General features: G+C 39.7%; 1 protein-coding gene across 3 annotated transcripts; it reads right to left on the bottom strand.

Annotated features, from left to right (window-relative positions):
- Positions 1–12,732: 12,732 nt before the first annotated feature.
- On the bottom strand, positions 12,733–15,740 carry LOC121049514. 3 transcript variants are annotated; one of them, XM_040507097.1, is made up of 4 exons: positions 15,637–15,740; positions 14,155–14,889; positions 13,181–14,064; positions 12,733–13,089 (listed from the first exon to the last, which is right to left on the bottom strand). In XM_040507097.1, the coding sequence occupies exons 3-4, from the start codon at positions 13,955–13,957 to the stop codon at positions 13,045–13,047; spliced, it is 822 nt and encodes a 273-aa protein (XP_040363031.1). In that variant the 5' UTR covers positions 13,958–14,064; positions 14,155–14,889; positions 15,637–15,740; the 3' UTR covers positions 12,733–13,044. The 3 variants fall into 3 exon arrangements, with proteins under 3 accessions (XP_040363031.1, XP_040363032.1, XP_040363030.1); XM_040507098.1 differs by having other exon boundaries at positions 14,155–14,892; positions 15,637–15,649; XM_040507096.1 differs by having other exon boundaries at positions 14,155–15,728.
- Positions 15,741–19,952: the final 4,212 nt, after the last annotated feature.

Here is a 19,952-nt window from a genome sequence, read left to right as displayed (position 1 = left end):
GTGCCAGAGTAAAGAATTTCAAAAACTTTAAACTTGATAAAGCTGCTGATAGAGGAAGATTAGCAAACTGGCAATTATTTCTTAACCAATATGATTATAATGTTGAATTAATTGCAGGAAACAAGAATTTTCTTCCAGACGCATTGACCAGGGAAATGGCAATGTTTAGCCAAAGAGAAGACGACGAAGGTCGTAATCCCAGAAGCAGAAGGACTGGGAAAGAACATGAGCATCAAGAAGATCCTATGGAAACCAAAGAAAAAGTTCTTAAAAGGTTTCTACTAAGTCCTAAAGGACTAGCCTCAACTGATCAATCCCAGGGTAAAGGATTGGCTAGCCCGTCTCAAACGGCAGACGGTAAAGGCTCATCAAGACCGTTGACGGCTGCTGCTTTGCCAAAAAGCAGACCAACTCCAACTGGAGTCATAAATGTTTTTAACTATGAATTAAGAACTTTTGACACTCCTGTGTTCAGAACTGGCAGGAGACTAGCTTATCACCAGAAGGCAATCCTGGATAATCTCTTATTTGCTTTTCAAGAAAGAAGCAGTGGTCTAATGTTCCCGGCACTCTTTGCACTAGCTGAAGAACTATATGAGAACGCCAGACCACAATTTGAAGAAAGTCATATACAGCAGAGTGCTGTAAGAAAAGAAAAAATTCTCTTCCTTGAAAGTCCAGAAAGTGCTAGAGTTCCTGTCATGGCACTTAATGAATCAGACTGGCATGAATTCCATAGTCTGATAGGAAGACATAATCCAGAAGACCTAGTTCCTCCAACTCTCTTTATTGTTTCAGGTCCTTATGTTGGAAGATACCTGGTTAATGTTCAGAGTGAACATCCTCAAGAACACAAGCTCTGGCTTGTTGAAAATGGTTTTGTCCATAATCTGTGGACTAAAACAAATGATGATCTAAAAGGTTTGCCGCCTATCCTTGTTAATACAGTCAAAAATGTAAGAAAAAATGACTGTATGCTTAGACTGAAGTTCAGATCCACTCCTCCAGAATGGATCCAGAAGGCAAACGGTGAAGTTGAATATATTCCTCCTTATCATTATGTAAGAATTATTCAAAGGAAATATCTTCAACCAGCCTGTGTAGGGTACAATGGCCAACCAAACTCAAGCATCCCTTGGATGAAAGCCATGACTCTAGAATATATCAAAAAGATCATCTCTGAGGATACCTACAATACCTTCCTGGCAGCAGGAGAGAAAATTATCATCACTGCTTACGATCATCCTGACGTAGTCAGCGGTGACTTGTTCCTATCTCTTACCAGAAAAGAGATAGATTCGACACTGGCATGCTTACGATGGGAGGAAGAGGGCATTAGTTCTATATTCGAAAATCTCTAAGATCAGCATATCTCAGTAGCAGTAGCAGTCCGTCTGTGGACACAGTGTGCTTTCTATTACAAGTAAGTGTTTGTAAATCAGTTATGAGTAGCTAAAACAGCTTCTAGCTGTTTGCCCAAGAGTGAGGCTCTGGGTTCTGTATCTGTATTTATGTTTGAATAAATAAATTCAGTTTGTGCCCAGAACTCTGTCACAAAAATATTTTACTGTTTTTGCATCTATGTTTTGGTAGCAGTAGCAGTCAGTAAGCAGTAGCAGTCTTTCTATAAAAACTGACCCCTATCATACTATGGCAGCAGTGATTCTGCCCTGGTAGTAGCCGCTTAGACAGGAAGTCGTTAGGTGAAATTGTGGCATGTTGAAGGCTAGTCCTTAGGCTGATACTGTGTTAGTTTGGAAAAGAAATAGGCTGATACTGTGTACTGTAAGCTGATACTATGTAAAAAGCAAAGAAGGTAAAAGGAGAATAGTGTCTGTCCTTAATTGTATAGTGGAAAAGGTTGTGGACTTAGTTGTCAAAAAATATGTTGTCTGGTAGTGCTTTGTAGTTAACCCAAATAACAAAGCCTATCCCATGGTAAGCACGGCCACATTCCTATATGCTGCACCAATTATGCAAAACATGATCCTATATACGTACACACTTGCATAACACATGCGCAACAATCAAGCACAACTGTTTTATTTATATGTGGTCTGGCCACACTATACAAACTACTACATGCTACACCTCACGTGGCTGACTCTTATTAATGGTCATAGTCACATTAATTAGAGCTTTCGCAAATTATCACTCCTCACAATTATATATTTTATCATAGTCACGCTATGGGCTAACCTCTATATGTTTTGAGAAGTTTTTGTTTTGAGAAGGCTCGATCAATCGAACCGGATATATTATCGACACTACACTGTGACACCACTTTTCAAAACATGGAACTCTTATACTTGGACAACTGCATCATTGTTTGCAATGTTTATATCATTTTCGACCGGCTCCAGATAAGTTCTCACTTATACTCTTTCAATTTGAGCTAATACAAATGTTATACATGCTTCAATAGTGATTACTATAATTGCCAATATCTATAAGTGTTTTAATTTTTTGGTAGCACATCCGTTATGCTTATGTGCTTATGTCATGCTTTATTTAATTCCAATCCAATTAAAATTACTACATGCATACATACGACACTAAATAAGTGTAAAATGCGGCACTTAAAAATCCTTGCCCGAGCGAGGTACTCCAACGGGATTAGGAGGCACAATCTCTCATTCTACCCGGGGCCACGCCACCGGGTACCGGAAGCCAAAGCCACCGGATACACCAACAGGGTTATGAGGCACAATCCCTCATTCTACCCGGGGCCACGCCACCGGGTACCGGAGGCCAAAGCCACCGAATACCCCAACGGGGTTATGAGGCACAATTCCTTATTCTACCCGGGGCCACTCCACCGAGTACCCCAACGGGGTTAGAAGGCTCAATCTCTCATTCTATCCGGGGCCACGCCACCGGGTAAAGGAGTCCTACATGCCCTCATTCAACCCCATTGGGTTAAGGAGGCTTAAGCCCTCACGTGACCCCACCGGGCCACGATGTACTTGGCCTTACTCTACCCCATCGGGTACCAGAGGCACCAAGCCTTCTCACTACCCAACCTAGTACCGGAGACCGGGCCCTTTAACGGGTACTGGAGGCCGACGCCTATACAATACCCCAACGGGTACCAAAGTCGTTATACACAAGGCCTACAGGCCCTCATAAATCCTCTACTCGAGCGAGGTATCCTAATGGGATAACTATAAGGGTAGCTCCCTTACATAAGCCAAGGTCCAGTCCCTTGCATCAAAATCCTCGCCCGAAGCGCGGTACCCAGGGGGCAAACCAAGGTCCAGTCCCTTGCTTTTGAGTTATCCCACCTCCTGAACATTCTCTACACTTGGGGGACTTATTCATACCACTTATCACAAGTGGAGGTAGTACCTGACCGGAACTATCATTGAGCTTCACGCTCATACTTTCGTGTTATGGTCTATTAATGGAAATATTGAAATTTTTCACCTATTGTTGATCGCAACAATTTAATTTCTTTTACATCCCATTAATAAGACCATAGGACAAAACTCACACCCGCTCAACATAAGCGAGCTCAACTCTTACGTTCCCGTTACACATGAGCCAAACAATCGAGTTATGACTTATACGTTCGGGTTAAGTAAGTTAGCGTTCCTTCCTCTAACTTATCCTTTGGGGACTATCATGGTCACGCCATAGTCTCGCTAGTATTGTCAATGGTTACTTCGATATCGGAGCTTCGTTCTTAGCCTTACCGGCTTCGTCGAACGTAACCTAAATCCAAATTCCCGTTTTACTAACTACGTGACTTGGGGGATTCCGTGAGTAACAACACTCCCGATCCTAACAGATGTGCATCACGTGCATACAATATTTACATATCATTATGTCTTACCGTGTTCATCACACATCTTTGCATCATGCATCTCATACACGTTCATGCACCTTGATGCATTTAACACAAATGTCACTTCGATTGCCCTAGCGCAATCAATATGCTTTTGTGCACTCTCATCTTCTTTGCAAGTACTAGCTTGATGAGGGCCCCGGGGCACCAACATACCCGTAGAGTCCCTTCTTACTTACGGAGTTGGGGGACTAGTATGGGTATGGCGTTTAACGAGGTCATCACTCATACTTGGCGGCATCACATTTAAACTCCCCAACCAAGAAGCGCCTCTTACTCAGGGACTTGGGGGACTTGTACATACCACCTATATCACATACTGCCAAGCATAGGCAACGACCTCTTAGGTGGGCCCTGCGACATGGCTAGTCCCGCTTACGACATGCATCCGGTAGTCCGACACCCGAGCTACCTCGCTATGGTGGAGGTCGGCCGATACCTCGTAGGGAGGCCACCCTCCCATGCTCTCCAAGAGGCTTCAAGAGAAGCAATATGTATGTTGTATCCCACATTGGAAATATAGAATAGGGTGGGGCTTCCTTTAGCTATAAAGGGAAGTCCTCCCCTTCTTAGAGAGGGGGATCCATATACTTGTATCACTACAAAGGCTACTTGGCCTCACTACTAGTGGAATCTCTAAGTGGACGTAGCCTTGCCTCAAGGGCAAGGTGAATCACTATACTTCTTGTGTCTCTCCCTTTCTCTCTCTCTCTCTCTCCCCATCATGATCCACACTTAGTTCCCGTTCCGTATTCTTCAACAGAAACAAGTACCAAAAAAGAAAATCCAATTAACACCACCAATTGAAAACATCAAATTGGCTCAAAAAAGGCAAAGGCTTCAACTTTACACAATTAAATGCAAGAAAACGATCTGGGTATGAGCCAAAAGATTGAGAGAGCCATTCACCTTCATGGACTTGGGGGCTGAGGACGACTTGAATTATTGTCAGTTGCTATTTATCAAATATACCCACCTAAGTAAAGAGCCTATGAAGACGTTCATGCTCAGCAGCTGTAAAACTCGGAAGCACTTCATAGAATTCCTTTCGTTAAAAAAAGAAAAATCGAAGTTGAATCTACTACAAACTAGTACATGAAATTCGAAAGAAACCCCAAAATCTACAACAAGGAGTGATGAAAGCCCAAAATCAAAAGAAACTACTCCAAAATTGAAATTAGAAAGAAACCATAATTTGATTCCCATTACCTAGAAAAACCATACAAATTGAGAAGGAAAGAGATTATCCATTCAGGCAAAGCAAATTTGCTTTGCTCCAATTTCATATTCGAGCACTTGCTTTTGAATAGAAGTAGATCTGGTTTAGCTATGGTGGCAAAGGGAGTACAGGGAGCGCCACCGGTGGGTTTCACAATATCGATGGTGGCCATTGGAGAGGATTGGATTAGGTCTCAGTCGGAATAGGAAGCTGTTTGAGAGAGAAAGAAAGATGAGTTAATCAACCGAGCAATGAACATTGAATGAAGAAATTTTTTGTTTGATAAAAGAAAGAAGTGGGAAGTTCAAGTTTTGGCCCAAAAAAGGGGTGGGAAGCACAAAGTGAGAAAACTTGGGCAGCATAAATTTAATCGAGAAAACTCAGACAACATAAATTAATAGCCATTGTCTGAAGGAGAGTTGCACGACAGATTAAAGCAATAAAAAATAACTGTTGTCGGAAGCCATTGTCTAAAGGAGGCTTGCACAACAGAATAAAGTAGCACTAAATAACTGTTGTCTGAGTAAAATCAGTCAGACAACATCATAACTCAACCATTGTCTAAATACAAATTGCACAACAGTAAAGTATCAATAGATAACTGTTGTCTGTAGCCATTGTCTGAAAGAGAGTTATACAACATAATAAAGCAGCAAAAAACAACTATTGTCTGAATTAGATTGGTCAGACAACATCAAAATACCACAATTGTCTGAATAGTAATTGCACAACAATCAATGTAATAACTGTTGTCTGAAATAACTCACTCAGACAACATCAAAATATAACCATTGTCTGAATGACAATTGAACAACAGCAATGTAATAACTGTTGACTGAATTGAAAATTTGGACAACAGAATAATTCTTGCTGTAGTCTGATTATATCAGGCGACAGTTAAAAATTTCGCTGTTATTGGAAATGTGTCGTCTGATTCATTTTTTGGCATAGTGAGTGTCCGTAAGCATCAAATTGTGACCATCTTAAAACATTATTTTTTGGTCTACTCCAAAGAGATTTTTGGAAATTGTTTTCTTGGTAGCATAGCTCGGAAATCTTATTATTTTAGTTTTCGTGGAAGTTTAGCTCCAAAACTAATATATCTTCTCTTCTTATTTTCAGGATGTCGAATGAACCTAGACTCGACTTTTCCATGCTTTACTCAACAGGCTCGGATTACCACAGTTGGGTAACTGATGTTGAGAACCACCTCACTTCAAAGGGAATATTACCCATAATCCAGGCACCTAACCTGGATTGTGTGTTCGTGCGAACACTTACAAAGCATGCTCAAGCAGTTATCTTGATGCGACGCCATATGGACAAGACACTCAGATTGGAGTATATGTCGATCAAGGATGCAAGAGAGCTATGGGTAGCGCTAGAAGAGCGCTTTGGCAATGTCCAAGATTCCTTCCTCCCTGACTTGAAAGTTCAATGGAACAATTTGCGCTTTGCTGATTTCAAGTCTGTTGTTGAATATAATTCAGAAGCTCTTCGCTTATAGTCCATGTTGAGGTTTTGTGAATAACTTGTCACAAAGTAAGAGCTAATTGAGAAAACTCTCTCCACCTTCCCTGTTTCAGCCATTGTGGTATCAAAGCAATACCGCACTGAAGTCAATGCTGGACGGATAACGAGGTTTCATCAGCTTATCAATCTCATATCTGTAGTTGAGAAATATGATAACATACTCCTGAGGAATTATAATTCAAGGCCCATTGAAACTAAGAGTGTTCATGAGGCGAATTATAATGCACCCAAAAGAGGGCGCAAGGAGCGGAACCCTAAGAATAAGGGATATGACCGCCCTAACAAGGAAGGAAACCACAGGTTTGGTATGAATACACGTGGTGGAAATGCCACACGTGGGAGAGGTGGTCGTGGTGGAGGCGCCATGGCTCGTGGTGGTGATGCTAACCCTCCTAGGGAACTGCCACAACGTGCACAGCATGCACCTCAATTAAAGGGAGGCAACCACAATGACATGTGTCATCGATGTGGATCAAGTGAGCATTGGTTCAAGCAATGCAAGGCAAGAGAGCAACTAGCTTCAAGATACAAGACATATAAGGACCTGAGGGAGCAAGAAGTGTACCTTGCAGAAGAAAAAGAAGAAGATGGTGGAGATGTCAATCTCACCATAGAGTACTTCAAAGTTGAAGATGAAGTGCACAAGCATGCTGCAGACTTTGATTAGAATAGTCCTTTTATTTTCCAAGAATTTTTGTAATGGCAATATGCCTTAGTCAATAAATGACAATTGTATTAAACTCTTTCTTATGTGGTGCACCCAATGAAATATGATATCTAGGAAAGTCATTGAAATTAATGGTACTTAAGAGAGCCTCGCTCCACCAACATCTCTCTCTACTTTCCAGGTCATATTTGATTGGAGTTATCAAACGGATAGAGTGACTACAATGTGTCTTAGTTTGGTTTTGATTTTGGATTAGACTTTTTGGGACATTTGATGTAATCATTGGTGTACTTACATAAGCATTTGCAAGCATAATTAGCTATAATGAGTCACGCTCATGATACCGCCAGCGATACCAACTACCACCAACTATGTGACCTACGGAAACACAGCCAAGCAGGCTACCGCCTGAGCCCCGGCTCACCCCCAGACCACCACTGACTCGCCGCGCCAAGATAGCATCAGAAGCTCCAAAAGCTGGGAACTGAAGCATATCAGTCCCACATCGAAAACATGGAAGAGCTCGGCCTCTTCCCCACCTATAAAAGGTTCTCTCCTCTCTCCTCATTAATTACGAAATTAATACTTACCTACTGTTACTTTGTCAACATAAATACATTGACTAACTTAGGCATCGGAGAAGAGAAGACCGCCCAGCGCGGTCTCCCTCTGACGCCCCCTTGTATTTTACTTGACAAGTAGCAGGAACTCTGAGTATCGTCGATAGCGGTCCGCCCATCGGACTAGCGTTAGTAAAGATTTAACTACCACTGAACTTTAAACATTAACAATTGGCTATCTTTATTAATAAAGTATCGTATTATTATTCGATGTCATGGACATGTTTTAATTCCGAACTTTACTATTTTTCAGTATGTTTCCTGGAGAGTTGGAATGTCTTGTTGATAGTGGCACCACACATACTATATTGCGACATAGGCAACTATTTCTATGGATGACTCCTAGTCGATCTTCTGTGACTACGATGGCTAGACCATCACAATTGATTCATGGTAGAGGACCATCTCAATTTATGTTGCCAAATGGCACAAGTATTAATGTCACCGAAGCTCTATATGCTCCTAGGGCTGGAAGAACCCTATTGAGTTTTAAAGATATAAGAGCCAATGGTTTTCATGTGGAAACACATTGTGAGAATGGGTAAGAGTTCCTTTGCATCACCTCTAATGACTACGGACATAAACGAGTATTAGAGAAATTTATGTGTCGCTCTAGTGGGTTGATGTAACCACTATTCGAATTATTGAATCCAACCATGTCATGAGAGATGACTTATGGGATTCTGACACATATAGGCTTTGGCATGACCGTTTGGGACACCCAGGTCGTGATATGATGATCAGTATATTAAAGACTTCACACGAACATCCATTTTTCAAAACAAAAAGAAGTTAGAACCAAAATTCGATCCAAGGTAGGGCTGGCGCCGCCTACCCCCTGCGGCCCAAAAGTGGTATTGACGCCACCAATACCTCCTTGTTTCCTTTTTCTACTTCTAAAGTCAATTGTGACTTCGTGGCTCAACCGGATACTTCCCTGGTTGCTTCTAAAGCCCATCTTTCGTTTTGTAAAGCCTGCTCTTTAGCAAAATTAGGATCGAGACCATCCTATGCAAAAGACACTAAGGAAAATATTCCATTCTTACAAAGAATCCAAGGTGATATTTGTGAACCTATTCAACCAACTTGCGGACCATTTAGATATTTTATGGTGTTGGTTGATGCATCGACACGATGGTCACATGTCATGTTATTGTCCACAAGAAATGCTGCATTTGCTAAACTCCTAGCACAAATCATTAAATTAAGGGCTCACCACCCTGAGCATCCCATTAAGTCAATTCGTCTTGACAATGCTGGAGAGTTTACATCAAAAACGTTTGATGACTATTGCATGTCCATTGGGATTGAGGTTGAATACCCTGTTCCTCATGTTCACACCCAAAATGGTCTCACAGAAGATGCCATTAAAAAACTTCAAATGGTTGCTAGAGCATTGGTTATGCACACCAATCTCCCTGTTTCTGCTTGGGGCTATGCAATATTGCATGCAGCTGTGCTCATTCGTCTGAGGCCTACTGCCACTCAACCCTTTTCTGCGTCCTAGATGGTTACTGGATATGAGCCTGATGTCTCATACTTACACATATTTGGGTGTACAGTTTATGTGCCAATTACGCCACCACAGCTCACCAAAATGGGTCCTCAAAGACAATTAGGCATTTATGTTGGATATGACTCTCCAACTATTATCCGCTACTTAGAACCCTTGATAGGTGATCTATTTACCGCTAGATTTGCGGATTGTCATTTTTATGAGACAGTCTTCCCGTCGTTAGGGGGAGATAGGAACAATAATGTTTAACAGGAACGACACGAATTGTCGTGGTCTGTCCCCACTTTGTCTCATCTTGATCCCCAAACCGCACAGTCCGAAATTGAAGTGCGGAGAATTCTCGATCTTCAGAACGTAGCAGACTCTATGCCTGATGCGTTTTCTGATATCGCTAAAGTGACAAAATCACATATACCTGCTGCAAACGTTCCTGCAAGGATTGATGTCCCTAAAAATCATGGACATGGCGCCACCCCTAGGGGTATTGGGCATGGTGCTGCCACCACTAATAGTGATGGCAATGTGGCTCAGGCCGGGCTCCCAGCAAGGAAATGTGGGAGGCCCAAAGGTTCGATGGATTCTCGCTCGAGAAAGAAAGCGAGTTTGGCACAGAAAGATCCATTAATCATCGACATAAATAACCCGTCTCATGAAGATATTCCGGATTATGGTTATGTCCAAGAGACATCATTGGGGGACACTCCAATGTTAGAACCAATTCCAGGGAATAGGGAGATCTCCATGAATTACACTAGTGTACATGAGACGTTGAATCGAGATTCTATTATCCTTGATGATGTGTTTGCATATTCTATTGCTCAAGGAATTATAGAACATGATGATATCGAACCTCGCTCCGTTGAAGAATGTCAATGAAGAGCAGACTGGCCTAAATGGAAAGATGCGATCCAGGTTGAATTGGATTCACTAACAAAGAGACAGGTATTTGGGCCTATAACGCTGACACCCGCAAGTATAAAGTTTGTTGGCCATAAATGGGTCTTTGTTAGAAAGCGTAATGAGAAAAATGAGGTTGTTAGATACAAAGCCCGCCTTGTGGGGCAAGGTTTCTCACAAACGCCCTATAATCGACTACGAGGAGACATATTCTCCCGTAATGGACGTTATAACGTTCCGCTACCTTGTCACTTTGGTAGTTTTCGAAAAACTTGACATGCAGCTTATGGATGTGGTTACAGCATATCTCTATGGGGATCTAGATTCAGAGATATATATGAAGGTTCCAGATGGACTTCAATTACCCAAGTCAAGTGACTCTAAACCACGGAGCGCGTTTTCAATAAGATTGAGACGCTCACTATATGGATTGAAACAATCCGAACGGATGTGGTATAACCGTCTAAGTGACTACTTGATTGGTTAGGGATATGTCAACAATGAAATATGCCCATGCGTTTTTATAAAGAGGACAAGTTCCGGATTTGCAATTGTAACAGTTTATGTCGATGACATGAACCTAATTGGAACTCTAGATGAGTTAAAGGAAACTGCTAAGTACTTGAAATCCGAATTTGAGATGAAAGATCTTGGGAAAACACGGTTTTGCCTCAGACTAGAACTCAAGCACCGTAGTGATGAGATTATGATCCACCAGTCAGCATATACTCAAAAATTATTAAGGCGCTTTAATGAAGATAAAGCAAAGGCTGTGAGTACTCTCATGATCGGTCGTAGTCTTGAGCCTGAAAAAGATCCGTTTCATCCAAGGGATGAGGACGAAGACTTATTAGAAGCTGAAGTGCCCTATCTAAGTGCAATAGGTGCATTATTGTACTTAGCTCAATGCATAAGACCGGACATCTCATTCGCGGTGAACTTGTTAGCTCGACACAGTTCTGCGCCAACACGCCGCCATTGGATTGGCATAAAGACAATCTTTTCATACTTGAGAGGTATGATTGATATGGGCTTGTTCTATCCCTACAGAGAGAAAAGAAATAATGGAAGTGTGGGATCGGACTCCACAAGGCAAAACGCCACCTTCCGTGCTCTTCCTCCCTTCCATCAAAATGACAACGATGTCTTGATGGGTTTTGCTGATGCAGGGTATCTCTCTGACCCTCACAAAGGTCTCTCCCAAATGGGTTATGTCTTTATCATAGGAAGCACTGCGATATTTTGGAGGTCTACAAAGCAGACCCTTGTTGCTACTTCCTTAAATCATGCAGAGATTATCGCTCTACATGAAGCCGTGCAAGAATGCATATGGCTAAGGTCTGTAGTTAGACACATTCGAGTAACTTGTGGTTTGAAGTCTACCACAAATGAACCTACATGCATTTATGAAGATAATGCAGCTTGTATTGAGCAAATGAAGTTGGGTTTCATCAAGGGCGACAACACCAAGCATATATTGTCTAAGTTCTTTTACAATCAACAACAACAAACAATTCTAAATATTGAAGTGAATCAAATCCGTTCAGAGGATAATGTAGCGGACTTGTTTACCAAGTCGTTACCTAAATCCACCTTCGAGAAACATGTGAAGAGTATCGGATTAAGAAAGTTATCCGAACTCCCATAATTGTAGAAATCATGGGGAGACCTTGACATCAGGGGGAGGTATGATGTCTACATGTTCGATCTCGAAGAGTGAAGGACGTGATGTAATCTTTTTGCCCTTCGACCAGGGTTATTTTTGTGCCACAGGGTTTTTGTTACCTGGCAATGTTTTTAGTGAGGCAACGATCAAAGCGTCATCACCGAGTTTGAGCGGCACAAGGGGGAGTGTTGAAGGATGTCGACTACTCCACATTCACGCGTGTTGTGCTCTTTTTCTCCTTCGACCAAGGTTGTTTTTTTCCCACATGATTTTTATTACTTGGCAAGGTTTTTGACGAGCCAACTTACAAGCGCATAGCAGAGGCAACACTATTGACATGGAATATACAAGGGGGAGTGTTGTGAATGATAATGACTATTCTTGCAATAGGAATTGCTTAATGTATGCGATTGACGGACTCGTAATGTATGCGATTGAAAGACTCGTAATGTATGTGATTGACATAATTGTAATGTGCGATTGATTAGTATAGCTATTATGTATTGCCTTTTGTATACATGATGTAACCCTATATAAACCTCATGGTGAGATGAATACAATACATTTTTCCAATTCTCTACAACATGTTCAGGTTTTTCATGCAAGCCATTGTCACCGGAAAGGGACCAATCGAAAACCTCACCAACCACTTGGCTGACCCTGTTAACAACAATGCTTGGTCATACACAACAAACTTTGTTCCCGGAAAGTGAGGTTGAGAACTTGAGAGAGACAAATTGTACAATTTGTTGTGATATTAATAGAGATTGATGCTTTATAATGTGTTTATGTAGATGTAACCTAGCTAAGCTATAGAAAGCGTGCATTACAAATTTAGCATATTGACAAACCTGTTCCCCCTCCACAATAGCCTAAGTGAAGCCCTAAGCTTAGGCTACAAGTAACCAAAAGCAACCTTCAATGGAGGCCATAGCTCAAAGAACATAAGAAAATGCAAAGCACACTACATATTCATTTCGGAGATTCCGGTTTGTAGAAACCTAGGCATCATCCTTGTTTAATCAGATAACGAAAATCTCTTTACTGTTCTTTCTTGGGCTGCCTTATGAAAACATCAGTTAAGGCAGAATCGCCAGCAATAGATGCCACCAGTAGACGCAAACCTACAACAAGCAAACAACAGAAGAGACAATTTTAAGACCAAGGATTGTGTTAATAAAAGGTCTTCTAAAATCATTACAAACAATAACTCACCTCCCCCTTGCCAACTTGTACTATTTCCTCCTTTATGTCATCCAAAGGTACCTTCAATTCATTCAAAATGGAAAAGCCAAAGATGGGAGATATAGGCCTTACAACCAGCTTGTCAGTTACGATGAACATGGTCGGTCCTTTCAAAAATCCTTGAGAACTTATATTATTCACCAATTTGAGATGGAATGTATACATCACCTGAGAAGGGATGAGGGTTTTATCAGTAATCAACATATCCTCTGCACCGTTAGGACGACAATAAGCATAGTAATATGAGGCCTTGCCCTCCTGAATTCCCAAAATATGGTTCTTGTAGGAAAAACTAGGAAAAATTTTGGGACTCAGTAGAATATTCTTGTGGTCATTTGACTTCAAGTATTGCTCATCATCAAGATCTTGGACACTCTTGTACAACTGATCAATACATCCTTTCCAAGAAGAATACTTCATCTGTTTTAATATGAATCCGAGTGGAATAGTCAGGAAACTGAAGAGTAAATTGACAAAATCTTCCCCTGCTTCTGCAAAACAAACCATCTTCCTTGATTTGCGGACCATAAGCTTCACAGAAATCTTTTCTTCTTCCACAGTGGGTTCTTTTGAAGAAGAGCCTTGCATCTGTTTTGGTGTAAATCCACGTGGAGGAGTCAGGAAACTGAAGGGTAAATTAGCAAAATATTCCCATGCCTTCCTTGGCGTACTAACCATAGGCTTCACTGAAATCTCTTCTTCTTCCTCAATCACTGCCTCCCCTGCCATTTGAGGTTCAATACACATCCTTGATCAACTATTTCAGTGCTAAAATTAGGTTCTGGTTTATGCTTAAGTAGAGTTTCAGTCAATGGTGTCTTTGACACAAATGAGCAGATAAGCAAATTCAAAACCTGGAAAAAGATATGAGGTCAGAAATGAACAGCAATGCAACACAATGACAGTTGTAACAAAAAAAAAAATGGCAGACAACATTGAGTTACCTCACTAACACCTATATTAAATATCTCTTCAGTAATGTCTCCATCCGTGACTCCAAGCTTGGTAAAGAAAGAAAAGCTTGTACCGCTTAATGGGGGCAACACTTGTAAATCATCAGTAACTATGCTAATCCCTTTACAAAGATGCCCTTTTCTTGATCAGCAGGGGAGGATGAATAGGAAAGGTGATACTCCCTATCCATGCTTTTTCCACAGTTATCACAACGAGTGCCTTTATACATACTTAATAAATTACCTCTGAATCGACTCAATTGTAATTCATCCTTGGAGACACCTAAGCAATTCCAATCTGGGCACAGAAAGTACTGTGTGGACTCACCAATGTCAATTTTCAATTTGAGGTCCTTGCAATGAGATTCAGCCGCATTATGAGGACTTAACAATTTGTCTCTACACACCTCATTGTGAAACTGCTGAACATCAATATTCTCAACACTTGCATACAAATTTTTCATGCACCCTATTTGCACTGGTACTGATTCTACTGAGTGATTACAGCCAAGCTTGATGATTGTTCCCATTGGGAAAGTCAAGAAACTGAAGAGAACATCAAGAAAATCATTACCACACTCTATGAAAATAACTTCGTTGCTTCCCTTGTGCAGCAAGGCTTTCAAGCTGACAGTAGTACTGTCCTCATACTCATCAGCCATATTGGATTGTAATCAAGAAAAAGCAAGTATGGCTCTGTTACCCGCAATGATATTAGTTGCTTTCCTGCTTAAACATGCAAGGACTATAAAAACATAGTTTGAATTTGCGTCATACATAGTTTGATATATTGGCAAATCTTAGGCAGATAATGAGCCTAGCTCAAACTAATAATCCTACAAGTTCAGTCAAACAATCCCGACATGAAATGAGCCCCAATTATTCCCTACAGTCAATGAGGTACAAATGCCACAGCCCTTTGAACTGCACAACATGTTACATACTAATTTGCAATGTATTTATCATCTATTTTATCAGCAATGAGAATTCCTACTGTCACCTAATCAATTTAATCGGTTTAAATTGTTGATCTAGAACTTTTAAAATTTGAACTGATCAATTTCTTGATTTATTGGCATCATCCTGACACAATGATTTTGCTAATTCACTATATCGTTACAATTGTTTCGGATATCCGCTGGGACTGAACTGATCAATTTCTGTATTATTTCTTGTGTGCATCATATCAGCTAGTCATTATTTTTTACTTTTTGTCAGTTAAAATTTCATTGAATGAAAGAAATTTTTATGAAACAGCAGCTAACTAAGAAATTAGTTGAATTAATAACCACAAAAATTAGCTGGCAATGGGCAAAAGGAGTACAGATTCGAGAAAAAAAATTCCAAATATATCGTAATATCAAGCAGTAGGATCATGAATTATCACAACTACTGAATATTACAGTGAAATTCCTAGTCGAAAAAAATATTACCGTGAAATTCAAAAGAGAAAACAGAATGTGAAAATCAAACCTGGTAGTCCAAGTGCAAATGAAATTTTAGAGTTGAAACTTGAATGAAATTAGTTCAGCTGAAATAGAGTGCAGTAGAAGAAGATCATGAGTAGAAATAAAGAGATAGTAAAGCAAGTGAAGCTGAGAGTGGCTCTTGATTGGGCAGAGGAGCATATTATGGGTCACCATTTTAGCATTATTAAAAGACAGATACTTTCCTTGGGACTTAAAAAAAATTACATTAAATAGAAAAGAATACTTCAATTCAGGGTTAGGGCAATGATATAGGGCCTCAATGAGGCCTAAGATTTGTGGCTTCAAATCCTAGGTGTCATGCCATGTAAGTAAATAAAAATTTATTTTCAATTCCATATAATATATCTTGCCACATCATACTATTTCAACACCAACTTTACCCTTTTACATTTCCTTTTAGATGTTAGGAGGTGAATCAATTACATTAATGAATTTAATTAGGTGAAAAAAAATATTAGCTATTAATTATATATTAATTTAAGGGATATGTCTACAGATTCTTTGATCAATATTTTTCTTCATTTAATTAAATTTTTTCCTTTAATTTTTCTTCCCAAATGGCATTAATATATTGAATTATGTGTCAAGAAATAGACGTTAACTTTTCTTTCCAAATATTGATTAATTTCATCCACAAAAATGTAGCATTAGTAAATTGAATTTGGGAAATACTTATGTCTAAATTAAGAGGTAAGAAAAAATTACACGTTAGCAACCATTAATTAACATCTACAATCTAAATATAAGGGAAAGACAAACAAAAAATAATAAATTCATATCTAACTTTTAAACCCTAGCTACATAAAGAGAAAACAATGAACAAAAGAATAAATACAGTTATATGAATATGTATTTTTCACAATATATTTTCAAAATTTGCAGGAACCCAACAAAGGTTGAATTCATATACATGTGTTATACAAATCTGTTAATCGAATGTACGTGCAAATCTATTGACTGAATTTCATGAAATTTTTTCTACTCTTGATTGAAGAAAAAAAATTTGTTATCTAAATCTAAGCATGAGTGTAATGAAAAAGAAATGAAAGAAAGCCATTTTTTTTTTAGAAGAAAGCCAAAATAATTTTTGAGGTAGAAAACCAAAATAATTTAGAGTCATTAGATTTTGGAAGGATAAGATGGTCTTTTTCTCAAGAATTACGTGGCATGATTTGATAAATAAGTGATTTGTGTAGATGACATGGCATGACACCTAAGATTGAGGCCACAAATCATTTTCCTTCAGGGTTAATTCGATAATTCTATTCATCTCACAATGAGGGTATATATACAAGTACAAAGGAGTAGTCTAACTCTAATAGGAAACAATATTTCCATAATTACAGGATATCCTAATTAAATAAAATCCTAATTACATATAGATTTACAGCGATTCTACACTCCCCCTCAAGTTGGTGCATAGATGTCTATCATGCCCAACTTGTCAATTGAGCTGTCAAATACCTTTCTGCACACTCCTTTAGTAAGAACATCAACTAATTGCTTCTCTGAGTTTACAAATGGAAAGCGAATAACCTTTCTGTCAAGATTTTCTTTAATAAAATGACGGTCAACCTCCACATGCTTTGTTCTATCATGCTGAACTGGATTATGTGCAATCTCAATGGCAGCTGTATTATCACAATGCAAATCTATAGGCTTTTCAAGCTTGTAACTCAGGTCTTTCAAGACATTACGAATCCACAACATTTCACAGACTCCGTGTGCCATACCTCGGAACTCAGCTTCTGCACTTGATCTGGCAACAACTTTCTGCTTTTTGCTACGCCAAGTGACAAGGTTCCCTCCAACAAAAGTGAAGTACCCAAATGTAGAACGTCTGTCAGTTTTATCACCAGCCCAATCTGCATATGAGTACCCAACAACTTCCAATTCATCTTTTTTTCTGAAACAGTAACCCTTTACCTGGCGCCATCTTCAAGTGCTTCAAAATACGAAAGACTGCATCCATATGCTCTTCACTAGGACAATGCATAAATTGACTAACAACACTCACAGCATAAGCAATATCAGGTCTAGTATGTGAAAGATAAATCAACCTTCCTACAAGACGTTGATACCTCCCTTTATCAGTTGGAACTTGATCAGGATAAATAGCAAGTCTGTGATTCATCTCAATGGGTGTCTCCATTGGTTTGCAGTCCAACATCCCCGTTTTAGCAAGTAAATCAAGGACATACTTCCTTTGTGAAAGCAAAATCCCCTTCTTAGACCTTGCAACTTCAATACCCAGAAAATACTTCAGTTGTCCCAGATCCTTCATTTCAAACTCCTTTGACAGATACTTTTGCAATTCATTCATCACTTTCGAATCATCTCCTGTAACAATCATGTCACCAACATACACAATAAGAGCTGTAATTTTACCATTCTTGCGTTTGATAAACAAGGTATGGTCAGAATTGCTCTGTCTGTACGCAAAGGCTTTCATGGACTTTGAAAATCTTCCAAACCAAGCTCTTAGAGACTGCTTCAGGCCATACAAAGACTTCTTTAATTTACACACCTTGCCAATGTCACTTGGGTAATTCTTAACATTTGGGGGCACATTCATGTACACTTCTTCCTCCAAATTCCCATTAAGAAACGCATTCTTCACATCAAACTGGTGCAAGGGCCAATCTTTGTTTGCTGCAAGTGAGATTAGAATCCAGACAGTATTAATCTTTGTCACAGGTGCAAAAGTCTCCTCATAATCAATCCCATAGCGTTGTGTATATCCTTTGGCAACCAACCTCGCCTTGTATCTATTAATAGTTCCATATGCATTAAACTTTACAGTAAATACCCAACGACATCCTACAGTCTTCTTTCCAACCGGCATAGGTACTAGCTCCCATGTTGCATTCTTTTGAAGAGTTTCCAATTCTTCATTCATCGCCTTTGTCCATTTTGGATCCGTCAATGCTTCCTGCACGTTACTAGGAATAGATACAGTAGATAATTGATCAACAACAAGTGCATGTGACCCAGAAATCCTATGGTTAGACATAAAATTAGCTATAGGGTATTTAGCTTTGGCTTTGATATCTGGTTCATATTGTGTCACGCCCCTGATTTTACACACAAGAAAATTGATATATATAATCTCATAATTATACATTTGTGAACGTTCAGTCATCAATACAAAATACCTGAAATCTTTTTCCCTTTAAACAAGTACATACTGATGCCCTGAACCCTCAAAGTTAATATACACTCTCGCTCCATAGAGTTATATATTACAATGCTTACGAATTAAATTGTCAACAACAAAATAAAACGTAAATACAGCTCAGAGTAACTATACAACGGAAGTCCTTATCAACGGTAAAGTCACAAAGATAGCTTCCTACCGTGAAGCTGCAAAGGCGTCACCTCAGCTTCAGCCACGATCTTCTTGACCTGCAGGATTAACCCCTACACCATTCCATTGAATAGTGCACCGGGTTTCCACACAACAAACCTGGTAAGCTTATGAAGCTCGTATGAGTAACTCAAAACCAATTACACAAATTTCACAAAAGCCTCATGCTCATAACCTCAATCCTAGCATCCAATTACACAATTTTCGGTCAAACAAGACTTCCTCAAGAAATGTTTGACGCCATCCTAACGCACTGCGGTGAATTCCAACATCACACTCATTTCCCATCTTCCCCCCTAGGAGCTTTTGTCATCAACATGACATCAAAGGTGAAGAACAATGAATCACCTTTTTATCCTCACTATAGAGTACAATTCATAACCACTATGGCTCTTAATGTAAATCAAACCATCAATCAATACAATCAAGGAGGAAATCAAGGCAATCACATATCAAAACAAGCAAAACAATTCATAGTAATCCCTGCATATAATTTAGTTCAGGAGGTCACATTAAGTCAAGCAATTCAAGAAAAAGTAGTCATCGAAGTCCCACTCTTTGACGTCTATAGGTAGCCCCAACCATCACAGCAGTCCTCTCGATCTTTGTTAACCTAATAACAATTCAGCTCCGTTACCGAGCAGTCATCACACTGATCATCGCACAGATTTCATCAATCATCACGCACATATTCATCATCCCACTGATCATCACATAGATTTCGCTAGTCATCACATAGATAGCGATCATCACATAGATTTCGCTGGTCATCACATAGATAGCGATCATCACATAGATTTCACTGGTCATCACATAGATAACGATTATCACATAGATATCAACCATCCTGCTAATATTCCTACACAAGCTACTCAGATAATTCTACACGAGCTTTACATGACGATCATCACAAAGATTCACCACGAAGTCAC

Source organism: Rosa chinensis, chromosome 5 (genome assembly GCF_002994745.2).
Source record: "Rosa chinensis cultivar Old Blush chromosome 5, RchiOBHm-V2, whole genome shotgun sequence".
Taxonomy (NCBI): Eukaryota; Viridiplantae; Streptophyta; class Magnoliopsida; order Rosales; family Rosaceae; genus Rosa; species Rosa chinensis.
This window is presented reverse-complemented; position numbering and strand designations above follow the sequence as displayed.

Excerpts from the sequence above, each read along its gene's own strand:
- LOC121049514 (XM_040507097.1), bottom strand. The coding sequence starts at position 13,957 with ATGTGTATTGAACCTCAAATGGCAGGGGAGGCAGTGATTGAGGAAGAA. Across the intron at positions 13,090-13,180 it reads TACAAGTTGGCAAGGGGGAG|GTTTGCGTCTACTGGTGGCA; the intron begins GTGAGTTATTGT and ends TGCTTGTTGTAG.